This window comes from Ostrinia nubilalis, chromosome 2, assembly GCF_963855985.1.
Source record: "Ostrinia nubilalis chromosome 2, ilOstNubi1.1, whole genome shotgun sequence".
In the NCBI taxonomy this organism is placed as follows: domain Eukaryota; kingdom Metazoa; phylum Arthropoda; class Insecta; order Lepidoptera; family Crambidae; genus Ostrinia; species Ostrinia nubilalis.
The window spans coordinates 8,068,905-8,089,098 of NC_087089.1; the positions used below are offsets into that span (position 1 = coordinate 8,068,905).

The 20,194-nt window shown below is 36.1% G+C and overlaps 1 protein-coding gene across 8 annotated transcripts in view; it reads right to left on the reverse strand.

Annotated features, from left to right (window-relative positions):
- LOC135081617 (uncharacterized) overlaps window positions 1–20,194 on the reverse strand; it is a 57,129-nt gene that overhangs the window by 27,499 nt on the left and 9,436 nt on the right. Inside the window, exons 1-3 of one of the 8 annotated variants that reach the window (XM_063976385.1) lie at window positions 15,295–15,472; window positions 9,037–9,599; window positions 1,467–1,579 (exon numbers count right to left, since the gene is read on the reverse strand). In XM_063976385.1, coding sequence (XP_063832455.1) covers window positions 1,467–1,579; window positions 9,037–9,362 — 439 coding nt within the window. In that variant the 5' untranslated portion in view covers window positions 9,363–9,599; window positions 15,295–15,472. Of the gene's footprint in view, window positions 1–1,466; window positions 1,580–2,012; window positions 2,078–5,129; window positions 5,316–9,036; window positions 9,604–15,280; window positions 15,473–20,194 lie in introns of those variants that run through there. The other 7 variants (XM_063976367.1, XM_063976390.1, XM_063976377.1 and 4 more) reach the window with 7 other exon arrangements.

The window sequence follows — 20,194 nt, forward strand, 5'->3', positions numbered from 1 at the left end:
CTTAAAATACATCAAATATTTATATGTAGTAACTGACACGGTATATGTGACTGAAGATCACGTTCACGTACCATGTATTTTCTGGGAGGTTTCCATGAAGTATTAAAGTAATAAAATGTTTTATTCATGTAGCAAGCCTTCGTTCGGGGAGTTTTATTTTGATTGCAAATAAACAAAAGTTGAAGGCTTCTCAGTTCAAGGGCAGATTTCATCTTGTATACGAAGTATACGAGAATTGATTTTTTATTTGGGTATTGTATAAAAGAGATTTTTTACAGGTTGGTAGAAACTTGAACCGTGAGCTCAAACCATGATTTTAGTTAAACCAGTGATTTTTCCCGAATCATGAATAAAGTCTATGAAAATACACCACCGGAATTGTGAAAAACTACAAACAAGTATGACTTTAATCATATAGGTACGACAGTTATGGACAATCATAAATAATTATTTTCATTTTGGCGACCAAAATGTACCTTATTTAGAAAATATTATAATCTAGTCGCTTCTCAACAATGATTCTATAATTATACGTTGTATACTTAATGATTTAATTCATTGCATATACGTGGACGTGGCCACAGAAACAACATTTTTCGTTATCACCAGCTTAGCTTACATCATGGTTCGATAAAATGAGTTTAACCGCGATGTCTGTATCGAATACAAACAACACTTATTTGTCAAATATAAATGAATGATTTCGTAATATTTATTTATGAAACTTCAGCAACCGAATTTTCATAATTAACGAAACTATGACCCATAAAATAAACATATCTTTCACGATTCGTTAAATTCGTACTGTAACGTATGCGGTATTTGTAATATTTTTATTGTCTTTAGCAACGAAACCAAACTGAATACTGTACATCCAAGCAGTTTGTTACATGCTCATTCGTAAAATAAGCAGAAACCGAAAACTAGATAGACAAAAAGCTTTCTCAATAGTTAAAACGCCCGTATTCACAAAAGATATATTGCTTATGTGAAGCAGCAAATCGAACGCACAGCGTGAATAGAGCTCTGTGATTGATTCATGTGTTACCCTGTGCGTCCACGCGCACTGTGAGACCTCATAGTAATGTTTGTGAATACGGGCGTAAGATATCAATTAAGTAAAATAAGTCTCTGCGTAAAGCTGTTAATGTGTGTTAATTTGCTGACTTAACTTTCACTAATTAGAGGCTTTATTTATTTGTATTTATTATTTTAGACTAATAAAGATGATAATGTTTTTCTTTAATCGATATTACGAAGTTTATAATTGAGGTTTGTTTAAAGAGATTATTAAAAAGTATTGTATCTTGACTTGAAGCTTTAGATAAACATTTTTTTTATAGCTGGGCAACAATAGTCATGGTGTTTGCAGGCTACAGATCTATCGGTCGCACTCTAGATTGTTCTACGTCTTTCCAGAATACTATCGTCTTTTTTAAAAGAAATGAAAAAGAAATAAGTCTTACCCTGGGTCTTAGTGGGGTAGAGTTCTATGTCGTTGAAAAGGCTCTGAATGCGGTCGGCGGGTGCCGGCTGGTCGGGGGGGCCGACGCGGCTGCCCCACGCACTCGCCACTTCCCTGTGGACAATGAGAAAACTCTTTTAAATATAAGTAATTAAGTTACAATTTATATTCCCCAAACGAACGTTAAAGAAAAACTATAAAGAAAGTTTTTGGGCGATTTGAAAATCTGGTTCTTTTTTTAAATTCGGTTAAATAGTAAAATATTGGTTTTAAACAGTCCTAATCCTAAGTAAGGTGACATTCAAGCCAAAAAATCAAGGATAGAACTTGAGACACGGACACGGTCAAGTTCAACTTGTATTGAGATCCAAGACAGAGAGATAAATATCAACATCTTGCAAACTGTAAAGATGAATCAAACACTTAAAAAAACAATAACAAAATCTTCTAACAGATGTAAAAAAAAATTGGCAGATTTACAAAAAAATAAAATAAAGAATACGGCAACTATGTATAAAAAGTTCATTGCCACACGATCCCAACTTACATAGGCTCACTGTTCGCACATGTGAAACTAATATAAATGCGAGCCATTTGAATCACTGTCGGAGATAAAACGTATCGCTTAGACATGGAGTCCAGCTACAACTGAAATAGAAAGATATGGCTGCCCTTTAAATATTAGTGAAACAGATAGGTAGCACCGATCGGGTGTCGTGGTGCGTTACGCGCTAGCACGCATGAGCTATGCGACAGGCATATTTCTGACTAACCTTTTGGGGTAGGTTAGGTAGCTTATAGCTATAGTGTTTTGTTTTTTATCATTAAATGTCAAACCACAATGGCCGGTTGGTGGCCATTGTGGAAATCATTATGGGAGGCCTATGTTCAGCAGTGACGTCCTATGGCTAAAATGATTATGATAATGATGTCAAACCAACCTATTTGAATGTAAACCTGTGAGGAACATTTTCATTCTAAGAATGAAGGTAACTTTATGAACAATTTTGTTCGGGAAGGAAATTAAAATTACAGATACGTACGTAGTGTTAAATTTTGTGTGTCATAAACATCATTACAGTCTGGAAATTACTGCACAGTAGTAATATTTATTGTAGTGTAGTAATGTTTATATGTCAACTGGTCTCTACCTAACCGACGAATTTATTTATGAGGATATAAAGTCACAGAAGGTAGGTAGGTAGGTAGGTTTACCTAGTCACCAATAATAATATAACTTATCTCGGAACATATTTGCATGATTATTTATGTTTAAACAGTGGCAATCATAAAATAAAGTATTTTTACTCATATCGATGGTTCCAGAATCCAGATATTAATTACAATTACATCATATAAACAAATAAACAAACAACTTCACATCTATCATATAAAATATGTAATGTGCAATAGATAACGATGGAGGTGTCACACAAAAAGGTAGGCAATTATGGGTACTTTTAACAATGACGCATCGGTGATGTGATCGTTGATATTAGAAAAAATCAATAAACTACGAGTACATTAAATAGATATCAGTAATTAATGATACCTACGTAATGTTTATATTACACCGCAACAGAATACCTAATCAAATCAAACAATACCTAATTAACACTCAACTAGTTATTACTAGACTCTTCTGTTGTAACAAGATGCCGTGAACCTTCTAGATTTTCCTAAGTAATACTTTATTCAGAATCTGAATATTTTAACTGCGCTTTTCAAAAGCTCTCATATCTACCTACGCGTATTAGTATAAATGTAAGTTTCAGTACAACATGCGTGAGCCCGAGCATGATACTGACAAAGGCACATTATGGTAATTGGACATTATGCGCTTACAGCCGCTTTAAAAGTTTTCAAGTTTTAGGTAAGTAGTACCCCCTTTTTCAGTGGACCAAAAACCTCAAGAAAGGTGCTGGACGAAGAAAGCAGAAGCTTCATGGCGTTTCTTGAATGAGGCTTTATTTCAGCAGTAGACTGACATAGACATGATGAATGCACCATGTTCAGTTTCAAGGAACCAAAAGTTTATTTTTAGTATCAAATTAGTGTGAATCAGTGTGTGAAACGCTTATACGAAAGGAACCAATATTTACTTTCATATCGCACGGTATGGAATTTGCAGACATGCATTTCCGGACATTGCTAGACTAAATACACCTACCGGCAGACGCTATCGTGTTACCGCGGCGTGAACTGAATGTAGTCCCCGTATCAAAAAATGTCAATTTTGCCATAGAAGTTTTAGCTCTAGCACTTTTGTATAAGGTGCAAAATTAATTGATGAAATTGAACACTTCATGGTAGGTTGATGTGCTGGCAAACGTACCTGTGAATGGGGCATATTCTCACGTGAATGGACGCTTCGCGTTATCTTATTACATACGCAGAATGCCAAACGTGTAGCATGTTTGTCGAAAGTGAGTAATAGTTGTTATGTTTTTGACGCTGAATTCATTGAAGAAGATGTTGATCTTCTTATTCACGAATTAGATAAAATATTGCGTAGTTAAATGGTAAACTTGTTGATGGCCTAATTGCTTAATTTTTTTGTTTACCCGTAAATATGCGATAAATCCTTCTAGGAAGCACAAACTATAAGTAGTTAATAAACATTACAGGCTTTCAACAAAACAATAATAACAGAACATTACAACTATTAAAACTCTAATAGAGCTTTCAAAAATCGTTTATTTTACCACAAACAAAGCGATGATCAATTAAATCTTTCTAACAAAAAGATTCTACTGATTAACAAACAAAAAATATTGAGGAAGAGTGTTTATTTCCGGCTTATCAAACAATAAAATTGAATTAAGTAAGTACTTCGTACAAAAAAATTAGAAACGAATGCAGACAGGAAAACGTTGCTGCAAAATTAATAACAGGGTTTAATTAATGAGTAATTTACCATACCTACTACAGAAGCTGATTACTGTAATATAACTTCAGCAAAAACGGGAATGAATTACGCTGACTATTTTCATTTGTCGATGCCCCGGGGTTTTCTAATTCTATAAATATGCCATTCATAGAATGTATTATGCACCATGTGCGTATTCATGTATGAATCAATAGAGTATCCACCGGTGTTAGGTAGGATCATGAACAATATTATTTGTAATTGCTTATATTTTGTTTTTAATATCAATCTTGGGATTAATCAAGCTGTTGTTTTTTCATAAATGTATGTTCACGTCCGCGAAACGCAATTCCTTGCAAAAAGACATCAACGGGCTCTCTTTAGCGACGAATTTTTTTACATCGAAAAACATATGTTTTACATAGCACATATTTACTATGGCGTTGCACTTCTAAGGCGTTGTATGTAGTTATGATAGGTGCTCTCTTTACAAAAATGACTAGTGTGTTATCGACTTTACATACAACAGCGACTTATATTTATCAGGTGGACCTTGACATCGCCCTTAATCCCTTTAGAATATTCTACTTTTTCAGTGCAATTATACTTAGGCCCGATTCGACCAAACTTTTATCCGAAAACTAGTTTCAGTATGGGAAATATGTCAAAATGACAAGTTTATTCTGAGATTTATTTACTCGTTTGGTCGAATCCACTCTTAGTCGTTTATGTTCCGTGGTTTGTAACAAACCATACAATTTCATTTAGGAAAAAAACATTGTACTTATTCCTCACCGACATCTATCACTGTGTCCAAATTTCAAGCAATCACACACACTAACACTATTGGCTTTTGCACAAAACTTCAAAACACAATTGTTACACATTATAACAACACACATAGCTATAATTTTCATTACTTTTAATAAGTTAGTCATTCGATACGACTGGTGTAGTGCTTCCCTGTGTTCCCACTAAGGCACTGACTCAGTTAGCTTGTTAAAATCAGTAATTTACTTGTGTGTGTTTATTAATGTTTATGTTTTACCCAAAGAGTAGTTCAATAAGGTATGACGTGAATAGGAGACAGGGCACACATGATATGACCGGATCACCGGAGTGATAACCTCGGGCGCCGGACGGGTATTCGATCATCGCAGAAAAGAACTTGCTATGATTGTCATAAACATCTGTGATACAATATACGCTCGTTTTCAATAAGAAAAAAAAACTAGAAAACTGTTTCGGGAAAAAAATAACTTGAAATATAAACGCCTACAAACAGAGAAGTAAGATAGAAATAGAATAGGATTGATTATGTTTATTTATTAAAATATTGTTTTATGATCTTATCATTTTCACTGTCGAAATGTTTTGCTCCTACTTTGTTTGTTATTTCATTATTGAGAAGTAGGACGTTTATATTAGCAGGATCAGTAAGTTCCGTAAAGCAATCATGCGAAAAATACATAATCGGACAGTTTATTAAAGATCACGTTCAAAGTATTATCTAATCCCAAATAGGTATGTAGAGCTATATTTAATAAGTAATACATTTTCAAAACGTTCAACGTGTGTGTAAGGAACCATAGAGTAATTGAAATAGACATCTAATGTTATTGTTTTTATGGTTTATCAAGGCTGTTTCAAGCTGATCGATAAAGTTCGAGCTCGTGACTCATTGATCAAAATAATATCTTGTCCTATTGGTAAAGGTCTGTGCTTATAGTCTACGCAGTAACTGTTGAATATTGAAAACGTTATAGTTAATATTATGTATTGTATATTAAAAGGGATGATTTCATATCGCGTTGAGGATAGCCATCGATGTTATTTATTAAGGAAAAGGAAATAACATACGGTCACTGGTATTAATTATGCAAACTTAAATTGTTTTAACAGTACAATAACAACAAAACCCTTTTTCAGGAAGTTAGCTTTACATAAATATAATGAATAGTCTTATTAACTAGATATTGATTGTCAAGACTTTATGAAAAAGAAAGTGCCTAAATGAATAAAATTGTATTTAGGCAGTTTTTAGTTATGAAAATTCTTTGTGAAGAGGGTTCTGATTATATTTGTGTAGATTCTATGTTAAATTATGTAAGTTTCTCATCATGTACTTATTTAATTTAAATCTGTTAATATTTACTATAATTATTTGAAATTCACTTTAAAACACCGGATGGTCCAACAAGAACCGGTTTATGACTAACACGGTTTTTTTTCCTTTTCTTAGAAAAAAATGAGAGTCACCGGTATCTTCATCATGTAGGTAATTGTTGGTTGCTGTCGATGATTGAGTGACATGAACATGACTGATGAGTCCGGATTGTAATGATTCAAGTAAACTGGGTTAATTACACTGTAAATTATTTCAGAGCAGTCAGCCGGAAGACATCAAGCTCTCTGACTTCTGATCGGGTAGTCATGCGGTTACTAACGCGTTATTTTTGCCCTTATGACTGTTGATTGTGAACATTTCCTTATTCGGTGACAGCCCATATTTTATGTTGTTTATTGTCGTCAGAAAACATTATGAAATACTACATGTGTTTTTCTCACGCGAAATATCCAGTAAACTTTTATCAAGATACAAAAACAAGGTTATCATCTCGAGTACCTACCTGCTTGAAATTAATATTTGTATTGCTCTGCCTGACACAATAATGCCAATCACTTTTTAGAGTTCCTTGCTAAAATAAACCGGATTGCGTACGCACTTTATTTTGGCAACACTCGACTCGTGTAAATCGGGTACTCTCATATCAGGGATTGAAATAATAGCATATAAACAAATGATAAAGACTACGGAATATTACTATTTCGAGTATTGTTATTAAATAATTGAATAAGTACGAGTTAATCTGACTTTGTCATTTATGCAATGAGTAAAATTTTTGGATAATGCAACTTTACAGCGACGTATACGACGTTCAGAACTCGATTCAAAGAAGGATATTGACTACTGGCCAAGCTTTTAAACGTACAGATATCACTTATTCAACTTGGTGTCACTGTGTCTTAAGTCCCACGATCATCGAATGTGATCGTGAATGTTTCCGTCATCGAATACCGTGTAATAAAGGAGACAATAATCGAAACCGTAAAACAAATACCAATAGTAAAATTACAAACGCGTGCGACCCGGCTGTCGAGCGTCTACAAAAATATACCATGACATCATGGTGTGCGAACGAGACAGTCTCGCCCTCCCACTCGCTCTGGGCACGCTTATAAATACTCGAGTGCATTTACTTCATTCGGGTCCGATTATGTCTGGTGTACTGGCAAAGCCTGTTTGTCCCTTAAGGACGACCCCGTAGCGCCGATGGAACGACCTTTATTGACTCGTTGCATCTGTCAACGAATATACAATTACGGATAAACGCAGCCTATATCCTTAACAGTATGACAGGCAAAAACAAAGCATAAAATATCTAAATAATATAATAATATATCGGTTGTCAGTGAGCTGTGACATTGCAATATTAAAATAAATATTTGGAACGCGTATCTAACGCCAAACGTGTCCCTGATCTAAATTGGGCAACTATACTTCCGTGTGGATAACGGTGTTTACGAATAAACAAAACTACAATGCCTACTATAGTTCAAAAGTCACATAAAATTCTTAAAAACAAAATAATGTTATGCAGTTATGCAGCAAGCACATTTAATGTTGTGGTATAACGTTTATTTTTAAATATGTACAAAAGTTAGTTACAAAATTTTGAAAGAATGGAATAGTTGTAAATACTGTGAAAGTGTTGCAGTGACTCTACATTTAACAAGGAAAAGGAAAATACAAGTGTTCATCTTTTATGGACGATTAAATTGATTTTACATCGTTTGAGGCTTAAGTGATAAATAATACTTTTATCAGAGATCAGCTTACTGACTAAAGCCTTTATACGAGCTTATGGGAGTGACGTCACTTAAAGTTGTTGACCCGCGAGCAAGTCATCGTGCACTTAAATCACCTGTGGATTCACCAACACCATTTCAAAAGTTTCAAATGTATAATTAGTCACATTGTTAGTGGAATTTGACTAATCGTCAGTGACCTCATGCCCCTCATACTTACACTGACCTAACCAGGAAGGAACTAAGTAATTATTTACTTTGGACCACAAGAAGTTGTAACTCGCAAATTCCATCAAGTACATAAACATGATTAAGAGCTGAACAAACTACACCTTAGATAACATTTGTTTTTTTTTTGGGTCAATGAGAGAGTCATATTATCATAAATATTGAAATATAAACAACAATAAAATAATGCGCATTAAAATCAACAATCATAGAGCGACGTAATTAGCGACATCACCTCCAGCCGGGGAGCTGGGTAAACAAGTCACCATGATGTCATGCTGGTGTTGTTGACCCAACCAATAACATGAGTGAGTGCCGCTCATTTCCGAGCGCGGGCTGCTGCGTTGCGAAACATTCAAAATTTGGACATCTTCTCTCATTTCAATACAGTTGGCTACATGTTTGGTAATTTAGAAACTCTCATCTGGTTAGTTACGGTTCAAATTCTTGACTTTTCGATTTTTAACTTTAAAGAGTTTCTAAATCCATGTCAGTTTCAGTAAAAAGAAAAGTTGTAGAATTTTTCCGATTCATTCATTTTAATAATCATATTTTTGGTGTCTAAAGTTAAAATTATACTCATAAATTAATAAAACAAGCTTACCTGGCCAGTGTTCCTTTTAATTTTACCGTTCCATTCGGTATGTTATGCGCGTGAGTGTCGATGACATCATATTGGATAGGTTGAGGCTGCTCGACCGCCATGGCCTGTTGGACCGAGTCGCAAATGAGGGGCTCCATGCGGCATGAGATGGGCGCGCGCTTGGGGGGTGTCGCCCGAGGGTAGGTGTGGTGGCGCGCGGTGATCGGAGCCACCACTTCGGCCCGCCGCTGTTTCGGCAGTGTCCTAGCGCACAGAGCGCTGGCAGCATTCTTGAAGTGAGCAGTGAATCTGTTGTTACTCGCGGTGCTCAGTATGGCACCTTCCATCGTCACTCCCGGCACTTCACTCAGTGTATATTCGAATCCATGGCTGTATAGGTTTTGTTACAACACCGTTATAACCTCAACTATGAAACACCATCTCTGTGTCAGCTAGTGACACCTATTCAATCAATCAGCTGATACCTTTAAGCACTTTATGATTGCTACTGGAATATTTTTCGTTCACTTTTAGAGCCACTATGAAGTTATTTGCTGCTATACTGTACATGTTCCGATTCGATTCTATCTAGGAGAAATAAATATATATTACTCGTACTATACAGGTGAATAAAACGTATAAGGTTACCAATCCTTACTTACTTAATCAATTTATTTCTTTAGTAAGAAAATATATCCTACAATTTTATGTAGCGCAATGAAGGTCAGTACAATTTTCTTTATGAGAGACTCATTGTACAAAAAAGGTTTTACATTTATAGCTGACCATCTAGTTAAAATTCTAGTACTATCGTCTTAGGATCTAATTTGAATTTAAAATATTACTCTGCAAGTCACCATGGACTACGTCATCTCAAATCATTACATACTTTGTTTGAGGTTGAGGTTGCCGGTAAATCGAACCACTTAAAAGGTGAGATAATGATCCGATTATGTTCAAGACCTAGATAGTTATAATTGGTAATAAATGATAGGTAAAGGATAACAAGAGCAAATTGGTTTTGTTTACAGAAATGGTATTAGTCGCGGTCTAGTTGGTGAGATATGGTCGACTGCATTGCGGCAAAGATTTCGTATAGGCGTGTACAGCAGTGTATAGGCACAGCTGGTCGACTGCAATGTGTTCAAATACAGCAACATTATATTTAACCTACATTTAACACCTTCGCGAAGTTTACTAAGCTACATTAGAACCTGTGAAGCCTTGGTTTTGTTTCGCGTTTGACGGTCACAATCGGATCCGTTTACTTTGAGCAAAAAGCAAAAAAGATTGACTTTAAAAGGCGTTTTGTGTGAGTCACGAGATGTTTTTAATAGTTGTTAATTTGATAGAACGTGGTGTCAATTTCACACATAATAACTGTAGTTATAGATATCACGCGGGTAGAGGTGATTAGTTTCGTTCCGTGTGTTTCTTGTTCTATAATGTGAGGAGCTGAGCAGGCTTGCGGAAGGCTTCGCGGCTCGCGGGGCGGGCGTGTAGGCGCTCTGACATCACCGCCGGAGCCAGCCGATCTTACATCACCGGCTGTTTCTAGGGTTGCCAGAGATGATAAGAATAAAATACGATAAATTACAGTTGTCAGATTCTGTCAGATAGTCGAGCGATCACGAATCAATCAGATGTCAGAATATTTAGGCTCGCTGTTCATGATTTTTTTTTATCTGTAAAATAGGCAATGCCTATGTGCAAATATTATCTTGAATGTAGATTCGAAACTAAGCGTCATCGTCGTCAGAATCCTTTAGTTTTGTTTATTTATTTTTCCGTCAGTGCAATGCTACGTGGCTACGTCGTAGTTTGGAGATTTTTAGTCGTAGCTAAAATTGAAGAGAGCGTAATATTTAATTAATATAAAAGTTTTGATGACCAATAATTATGTGTTTGTTGATGGCATCTTTTGAATATATTTTATCTCATAGTTATTTAATTAAGAGTAGCCAACCGCTCTTTCAGGCAGTGTACTTACTTCATTAAATATTATTGACAAAAAGTAGTGGGTGCTAGCCCTAACAGCCTCCCACAGAGCCGCCTGCGACCCCTCGCTCCATATCGACAGCCGATCGCCGCGCGCGCACGTTAACGAGTAACGACCCATACTTTCAAACACCACCTAATTATTACCGCCCGATTACAAAGCCGCTCTAATTGAACCTACACCTCAATTTAAGTGAGCTAAGAGGTTTTTTGTTTCAGCTATTAGTAACATTGAAAATTGAATTTAGATGTGTCCATAATAGGCGCTAGTTTTTCAGTTCCATAACAGTCATCAAGGACTCTACATTTTAATTCAGTGTCATATTTAATTTAATTATGTTTATTAAACATCCACAGAGTATTTCACTATTTTGCTTTTCAGACTGCTGAATATAATTTCCATATTTCATTGTTTGTATATTAAATAAAATTAAGCATAAAACGTAAAAAATATGCTGTTAATGACTACATAATCATAAGGATATACATACTAAATAACTTTGCGGTTTCGATGTCATTTCAAATTACCATTATCTCATATTTACTAATAAATAACATGCTAAATATTTAAACTTCATTTACCATGAACAGGATACATTTTATAGAAAAAATAAAGATGACGTTACCCACTTGATTTATCGCTGGTGTCACACTTATTATAAAATCAGGAGAGTTTTGTTTTTATACTGCTGATATGTAATGTAACTCAATAATTTTACATGAGACTTATCATATTCATTAAACGACGGAAAGTTATTTTAATTAACACATGAAGACTGCAGATCATTGTTCGGCCTTGAATGAGCCGAATTACGTCTCTACCACACATTTCACTGTTCATCGCTAAATTAGGAAATGAGCACCAAATTAATGGGTGGCCAACTTAAATGGTCAGGTAGTGCTCGTGATAAATATGTCACCCGTTGGAATATATCGAGCGTTAACTAAGTGACCGTCCATATCCGATGCTCAAGGCTAATCCCAACCCACGTCCTCTTTGATTAACCGATTTCACGACAATTAATAGACAATTGTCTAAATTAACGTAACCTTCATTAGGAAACGAATAATTAGAATGACATCTTCCACAACGGAGTCAAAGCAGCGGATGACAACAGAAGTTACATGAATGAGTGGTACTTTGTTAGACATAACATTTAGTTGACAATGGGCTGATCCATGTATCAAATCACGGCGTAACGAGCCTATTCCGGAGTTTCGCTGAAGCGAAAAGCGCGGTGTGTCCCACATTTCCCACGGCAATGATGTCAAATTGGTTTATCAATCACTGCGGGACGGATGCGAGCGGTGTCGGCGGCCGCTCGCCTGCGCGTGGGCGGTGTATACCAAGCCGTTCAGTTCATGACGCGATGCTAATCGCGATGTGCTGTGCAATTTAATACACGAAATGAGCTCTTGAAATTCATTGAAATACCTTTCACACAACAGATCACAGCACAGTTACAGTTCTGAAGAAGCAAAAACTCGGACCGTTATGTGTTAACAGCCGATATAATAGCGCGGCCAATTTTAACTGAGCCTCGTGATGTAGACGCGGATGTGGTCGGTTATAAGAACGTTTGTTAGCAAAGGAATCTTATCCATTGCCCGTTAACAATAGAAGCGCGAGGTCAGGCTTTGTGCCGCGATTGTATTCTCCTGTAGAGCGGGTTCAAGACATCTTCGCAATAATGTCATCGCAGTGGACGAGACCATTCTACTATATTGTAATTGGAGGATAAAGCCCCGGAAGTTTCGAGATTTTCTTTGTTACATTTTATTTGAATTTAAAAGAACGCCATTCGAGTTTCGAGCAACTGTTATGGTACTTAGTCGATACTGCTACTATACTAAGCGCTCATTTCAAACTCATTGCAAACTTAATTTCTCTCGATTTCATATTATCGTTGGATATAAAAATCGTAAACTCTACTGTCCTTTCATTTGATCGGTTACCAGTTTGTACGCACAGTACTTATATCTACTCTATACCAAAGTCAATCAAATACAGTAATCTTGAGATATGGATTTCACTATACACCGGATACGATAATTTGATATGACTGATGGACAAACATGGAATGATTTTAAATGACGAATTGCAATCACATATCTACAGAATAAAGTTAAATGATACAATCGACATTGACAACGAATCCACCATTTTATGGTTGGTAAAGCAGATAACACACACATAGTCATTAAACGATACATCTGATCATTAAGTTTTTGTTTACATGAAACTCTAAATGACATAATCAAAATTATTTGACGCAGATGCAACGTTTTAACTGTCCATAAAAACACATGAACCTATGACTATGTAATATAAGGATGACGTCACCAGCGCTGAATCAAAACTTCGGGCTCTATTTAACTTAAACCCATGAGACTATCCATGTGCTCTGACGTGTAAAAAATATAAACTTCGCGATGCTATGAACGAGGTATTGAACCCGATGAGTGAATAGGTATTTAAGGTTACGAGTAACTACAAATTATTGTCGATAAAAATAGTCAAGCACGAAGTATTTATGTGGGTAGGTTACTGAAATGTTAGCCATAAACCGTGAGAGCGTTTAAACAGCTTTTAATTGAAATGTTTGTATGACTGCGTTACAGGACGAATGTCAATGAAATAAATCACTGTCACACATAAATCTAAGCAAGTTTTGTGGACAACAAGCATTGAGTTGGTCATTCAACTCGAATTTGTAGTGTGATAAAGTGTAATTGGATCATTCGCTCGTGTGAAATGATGTCGTACGTTTCATTGCACGACCTCTGCTGAAATTGTATTGTACAAATGTACAGTCGACCGCCCATCATACTATACATTCCTGTTGCAAAATAGGCTGTATTACATTGAATTATTAAGACGCCACTGTGTGTAGCTTGAAGTGCTGTCGTCCGTACATTACAAAGCTTAAATCTGTTTTGGACGATTGTTTTTGCAATTTACTGAATGTGTATCGTATTAAATACAAGACGGTAATTATAAAGGCGATCCGTCGGACCTGTTTGAGCAGTTTCCAATGTCAACAAGAAGCGAGAATTTTAAAACAAATGACTGGCAGAAATTGGGAGAGATTTGGCGGGAAAGGTTTTCTTCAGTTTTTTTATTCCAGTTTGACTTTCAAAATATTTTTAATAATTACTGAAAAATCCTTAGATTACAAATTATTATTTATGAGATTAGATAGACAGAACAATACTCTTGATTATAAACAATTTAGCCTGTCTTATAATTTTAAGTGTTTTTTTAATTGACTGCAGTCTCAATATGCCATTTTAAGGGTAAATGCAGTTTGCATTAGTAGATATTACACTTAACTCACTTGAAGTTCAATATACTAAGCTGAAACCATAGGCATAGCCAACATTTCCAACATTATAATAAACAAATGTAACCATACCCTTAATTTTTATTGCTATCATTCAAAAAATGTATTCACTATCTGGTATTATGCAATCAATCATTGATACAAAGTTGTTAGGAAGGATAGGAGATAGAGCACATCGAAATTATCAATATGCAATGTTCTCACATAAAAGTACCCCTCATAAAATGGGTTTTCTATAAGTAACACGCATACATAGACATCTCTACATATAATATTAATATGTTATACGCTGTTACAAGGCAAATTCCGAGCCGGTAACTGGTTTTATAATTTATACGTATCGTTATTAATAAATTGCAATTATATACTTATTTAATGAATTGTCTCAAAACGTTACTAGAAGCTAGGTACCTGGTACAGTTGTAATAGAATAATACGTTATGCGAAACGGTAACAACTGCGTTAGATTGGTTTAATGACATAATATCACAATGACGTAAATATCGCGATATTGTCGTTATTTATATGACAAAGGAAGCAGAGAATAATGCATGAATTTTTTCAAGATTGTCGTAAAATATGCACCGATCCGTAGGCTGTGGCTACACGCGTCACAAGAATTCATTGTTCAGTACGCTGAAATTGTTCAGCAGTCTTACCAACTTTCAGTTTAATTCAAATAAACATATCCACACTACATTTAACGGCTTGCCGTTTTAAAAAGCCTAAGATCATCGTGTCCTTGGTGAATTGCCAACAAAAATCGTTACCGCAACACAAGTGACCAATCGAGAGAATAAGCGATAGTAAAAAATAAAATAAATAACGCGAACCACTGCGAGCATAACACCTATTCACAAAACAAAACCTTGTAAATTCTAAATGTAAGGATTGGTACGAAACTACTAAAGCTAATAGAGAACCTTACATTTTATACCTTGTTTTATTCACCCGTGTAGAACTCAAATACTGTTTTTCACCAATGTACGTTTAAAAAATTGTTTCACATAACGTCACTGTAAATAGATGGGCATGTTTTATCAATTAGCGAAACGTCAAAAAGTTTTTAGCGTAGCCACACATGAACCATTCAAGAGAGCTGATCGCGCAGCACTGGTGACCGGCGAACGATAGTGAGCGCCCGACCCTATTGCCGCTACCACGAGACTATTATCAACACACACGTACACATTTCTGTCGCTAAGCTAGTCGTTTTCAGTTACTTAAACTTCTCTAAAAGTTACAAAATCAAACTTTTTACTGAAGTATCAATCATTTATCATGTAGATTGTAGACTATTCTAATCCAAAGCTAATATCCATATCGAAATATACGTTAGTAACCAACCAACTTTCAAGTTCATGTTTGACATTATTTTTATAGCGAACATAGTAAGAGCTAGCGCTGTTGCCTGGCCGCTGATAAGAGCACACAGCTATCAGCACTTACATACATACATTTTCTTGTTGTATAGGTATTTGATAAACAAACTTTGCCTGTGGTTTACACTACCTGTAAATAATAAAGAACTAAATAAGCCCTGTCGCTTAAGTGAAATAAATAGAAACCATAAAAGGCATGAACAATTTCGGAAAAAGGATGGCCAGAGATATTACAAATAGCAGACGTCATAGCATGCATGGAATTGATATAATACTCAAATACTTTCATTTAAGTTAATAATCATACACAATACATTAGGTATTCGTTTTTTATGCGACTCTATGTGTAACCAAACATTGGAAAATTCAATGTGTATGCTTTCTTAGATGGCGATCAATTTGAATTTGAAATTGAACCACCAAAACAATATAAATCACAACATAAATAAGTAAAAATATGTACATGAATATCTAACAGAACGGGTGCTCGCTCATCAAAGCTTTCTACAAAGTTTTTGAAAGAAAGAAAAGATATTCATTTGGTTTTGTAGGTGTTTTGCGAAAAACGTGAGGCTACGACTGGTTTCTAAACTACATTAATATTTAATTGTGAAATAAATACATATTTTATTAATTTCATATGTTTACTGATCCATTTAAAAGGCATTATAAAACTTAACAGTACTTCTGAATACGGTTCAATTCAGAGCTTTCTACGGACAAGATAGATCTTGCCTTTTGTAGAGTTTTGATTAAACTATCCACGGAGTGGTTGTGTCATGCCTTATTTAGGGCTGCTGTCCACCAAAGGAGACGAGACGACAGAAGACCAGTTTGTTATTATAAGCAACCAAAAGAATTTCTTTATTTACACATCAGCTAATTCCCGCACACTTCACCTCGTCTCTACATAAGCCCTTAGAAAAAGAAATAATTTCAACAACCAATTTTCTTAAAGTTTTCCATGCCATTTCAATGGGTGAAGTGAAGGGGGAAGGAAAGCAGATTTAAGGACGTGTAAATTACAGATAGTTTCATCGATTACAAATAAGGCTGTAACACCTAATAGTTGCATTCTAATTTAGTAATGCAATCAAATCATTCAAAAAGGTGTACTTGGCACACAGATGGATGTCAAAGGGGAGTAACATATAAGAGATTGATCGACATTATATTGGCAAGGAACGATCAGACGGCTTGTTTACAACTCGGCAAGCTTGCCAACAATGCCGGCATAAACAAAGGAGCGTCAAATTTTATTAATGGTGAATGATGGGATTCATTTGTGACCTAGAGCACCATAAGCTTCTCTGGCAAGTCTTTTTTATCGTCTCTTGTATGTAAGTTGCAACTTGCCAAAGTTGCAAGTATGAAACCAAAGCTTTCCCATATAAAAAAATAGCTATGTAAGTAGCATTTATCCTCCTTTTGACAAGTTTCAGCAGACTCGGACAGACTTTTCAGTTTTCACCCATCATAATAGCTCAGGCTAGATTTTTAGGCTTTTGATCTAAGATGTAATTAAGACGGGAAAGCTCTATGGGCCAGAATAAATGATCGATCATGGCCACAAGATCATAGGGCATAAAAAGGTTGTTGATCGATTCAGCTTTCTTACTTTCACAAAGTTTTATAACAACCAGAAGAGTGAATGTCAAGTTAACATGTGCCATTAATCCACCCGGTCGAATCGTGATGCCTAATCACGTGCCATTTTTGCCAAAGGACACTTAAACTGGCTACGATCATTACTTATGCCGTGCCGTGTCCGTTGGCGAACAATGACCAAAATAAAGTTGATGGCGGGGATCGTGCTGTGATATTTTGGCAAGTTGGCCGGTGCGTGTCGCGGGCGCCCGATGGCATCATCGCCGTGGAGGATCGTGACGTCACCGCGCCTTTTCCAAACGTGGCCGCCAGACGAAAATAGTCCCCTCCCCGCGGTCCGCGGCCCCTCGCACCGTCACCGACGGAATTAGCGAGTCAAGCGGTCGACACCAGCGCAGGCCGCCTTCTCAACAGATGTTGAGTTGGCGCCTGCAACTTCGGAAAAGTGCTCATTCTTTGTCGCCCGAACAAAGCCTTCCACTCCAGCGTCATAAGTTCGAACAAAGAAATCCTAAAATTTTTACAGAAGATCTTCGAACAAAAATAAAACCAAAAATAGTATAACCTTCATGCATGTTGAGAAACTACACCTAACTTAGAGCTATTAGAAATTCTATTTGATTACGTCAATCTTTACAAAGGCAGCTCGAGGTGTTCTTTACTCGAGGCATACAAAGTCGTTTTAAAAGTCATTTAAACTTTAGTAACCTACAGACCTAAACAATGTCGGTGACTAAATTTTCCACGAAAATTACTAAGCTGACCAGTAAGATAAATCAGCTGTCGTACGATCCGGTTTAGAAATGTCAGAGAATCATCTAACTCGATTAGTTATCGAATGGTCTGAGAAAACTGGCGTACAGCACTTCTCAATAAACAAACCCAGAACGAACCACGCAGATAGGATAGGCCATTGATATTTGGTAACCTACTAAAATAGGCAACCATCTGACCTTGAACCAAGCAGTTCCGTCCGTCCAACGGAAAACGGATAATAATGTTCGCCATTAAACTTTTTGCTTGAGGTTTGTTCATAATCTATAGTGAGTACCTATAGAATGTAGATTTTCTACATGGAAGGTCGTGATGTACATGGATGACATCATCGGAATCAATTATCATAGCTAATTACTGTACAAATAACACGTTATCATAACGTTGTCAAATGTAAAGTATAAAATAATATGTTTTGATATCGTTCTTTTACAGGGTATCGAAAAGGTTAAAATTATTAATGAAAAATAATGAATTCTAGAGGCGTAGAGTAGACCATAATAAAGTATGTTTTCAGAACGTTTAACATTTTATTGTATAGGTACTTGAAATAGGCCTGTCTTAAAAGAGTTCGTGATAAACGTGAAAACAATGTTTAGTAAAAACCAAAGAAAGGAAGAATGTAGAAAGGTAGAAGCAAAAGCTTTTTTTGAGTTGAAGACGTTTCCACAAGATATAAATATTAAAGAAAATCTGAACTGAGATTACACTATTTCTTTCGAGTTATTATAACCCGATTGCAAAATGGCTATTAGGTCATTCTAAAGTTATATTTTGTCTACCTCCCGCAATTTCTATTCTGAAATCTGCATGTGGCCTTTTCATAGATTGGAATTAGAGAGTCGTTTTTGATCATAGAACAGAAGATAAAGATAGAAGAGCCACGGAAAAATTGTAGCAAAGTAAATATTATTTGTAGAAGTCGTACTCGTATCTTTAAGTTGTATGACCAAGAAAATGGCCAATTCAAAGATAGCCCAATGATCCTTGGATTAATAAAATAAATATTTATGCGAAGAGAGATATCAGTGAGGTTACTTCTTGCCGTGTGTGAGCGAATTGCATCGTTATATTTAGCGAGGCCAGGTTACGATAAGATAAAGGTGTAATGCGCTGGTGTTTTCTTTTGTTATTTCAGCAATAGTGGTGGAGTCTTGCGCCATTCATTGCTGAAAACGCGCGCGACAGTGAATCGCTTCTGAGAAACCTACTCGCGTTTCCTGGAAGCGCTACTATATTCGCACACATACACACGTGTATATGTACTGAAGTCGCACACATCGTCGCCCACGGCCAGTGATAACGCGCAACCGTGACGAGACGTATCGGTGCTCACTGCTCTCATTAACTCACTCGATATTGCGTGCCCAGCTCAGCTTACACCTAATCAAACAATTTGCTGAGCAGGAGTTACGATCCTGCTGTCAACAAAGCTAACTAGGGGAACGAGGCTAACTACTGATTAGACACAACACAGCAACACACAAATAAATTCAGGAGCTGAGATTGCTGCACTTTGCGCCGTTCAATAGACGTCATAACGAGTCTCGTGATCATTTAAATTAAACATGATGAATATTATTAAAAGAATTTTAAAGTTCAGATACCGAAGACTCAATAGCTATTAAAGAACAATAAATTGCGTCGACAAAGGAAGCAATAAATGAGTAAATTGACGACTTAAAGGAAGTATCCTGTTATTGACAAAGATGTCAATGAGATGTTCAATAGAATGATAGCGGGTCATTTGGGTCAATGGGCAAAAGGCAGCGGTCAGTGGTGAGCTCATGACATGTGGTCCTAGGAGTAATGAATATCAATTGCTGATCTTTGCCATCGATGAATTTGTTTGTTATCGATCGAGCATTACATTAAATTAAGTTAGCGTCTTATAATAGCTTTTGCATATCCGTCTGCTTACATAGAGTTTTTCCTCACAATTTTCTATTTGAAGAAAATATTAGACAGATATCAAGAAAAGCAACTTGCAGAAAACGGTTTATTCCCAAAGGTCCACGACTCTGTTCTTCTTCTTTTCCCACCAGGTCCATGGAATTTTAATATGTACTAAGA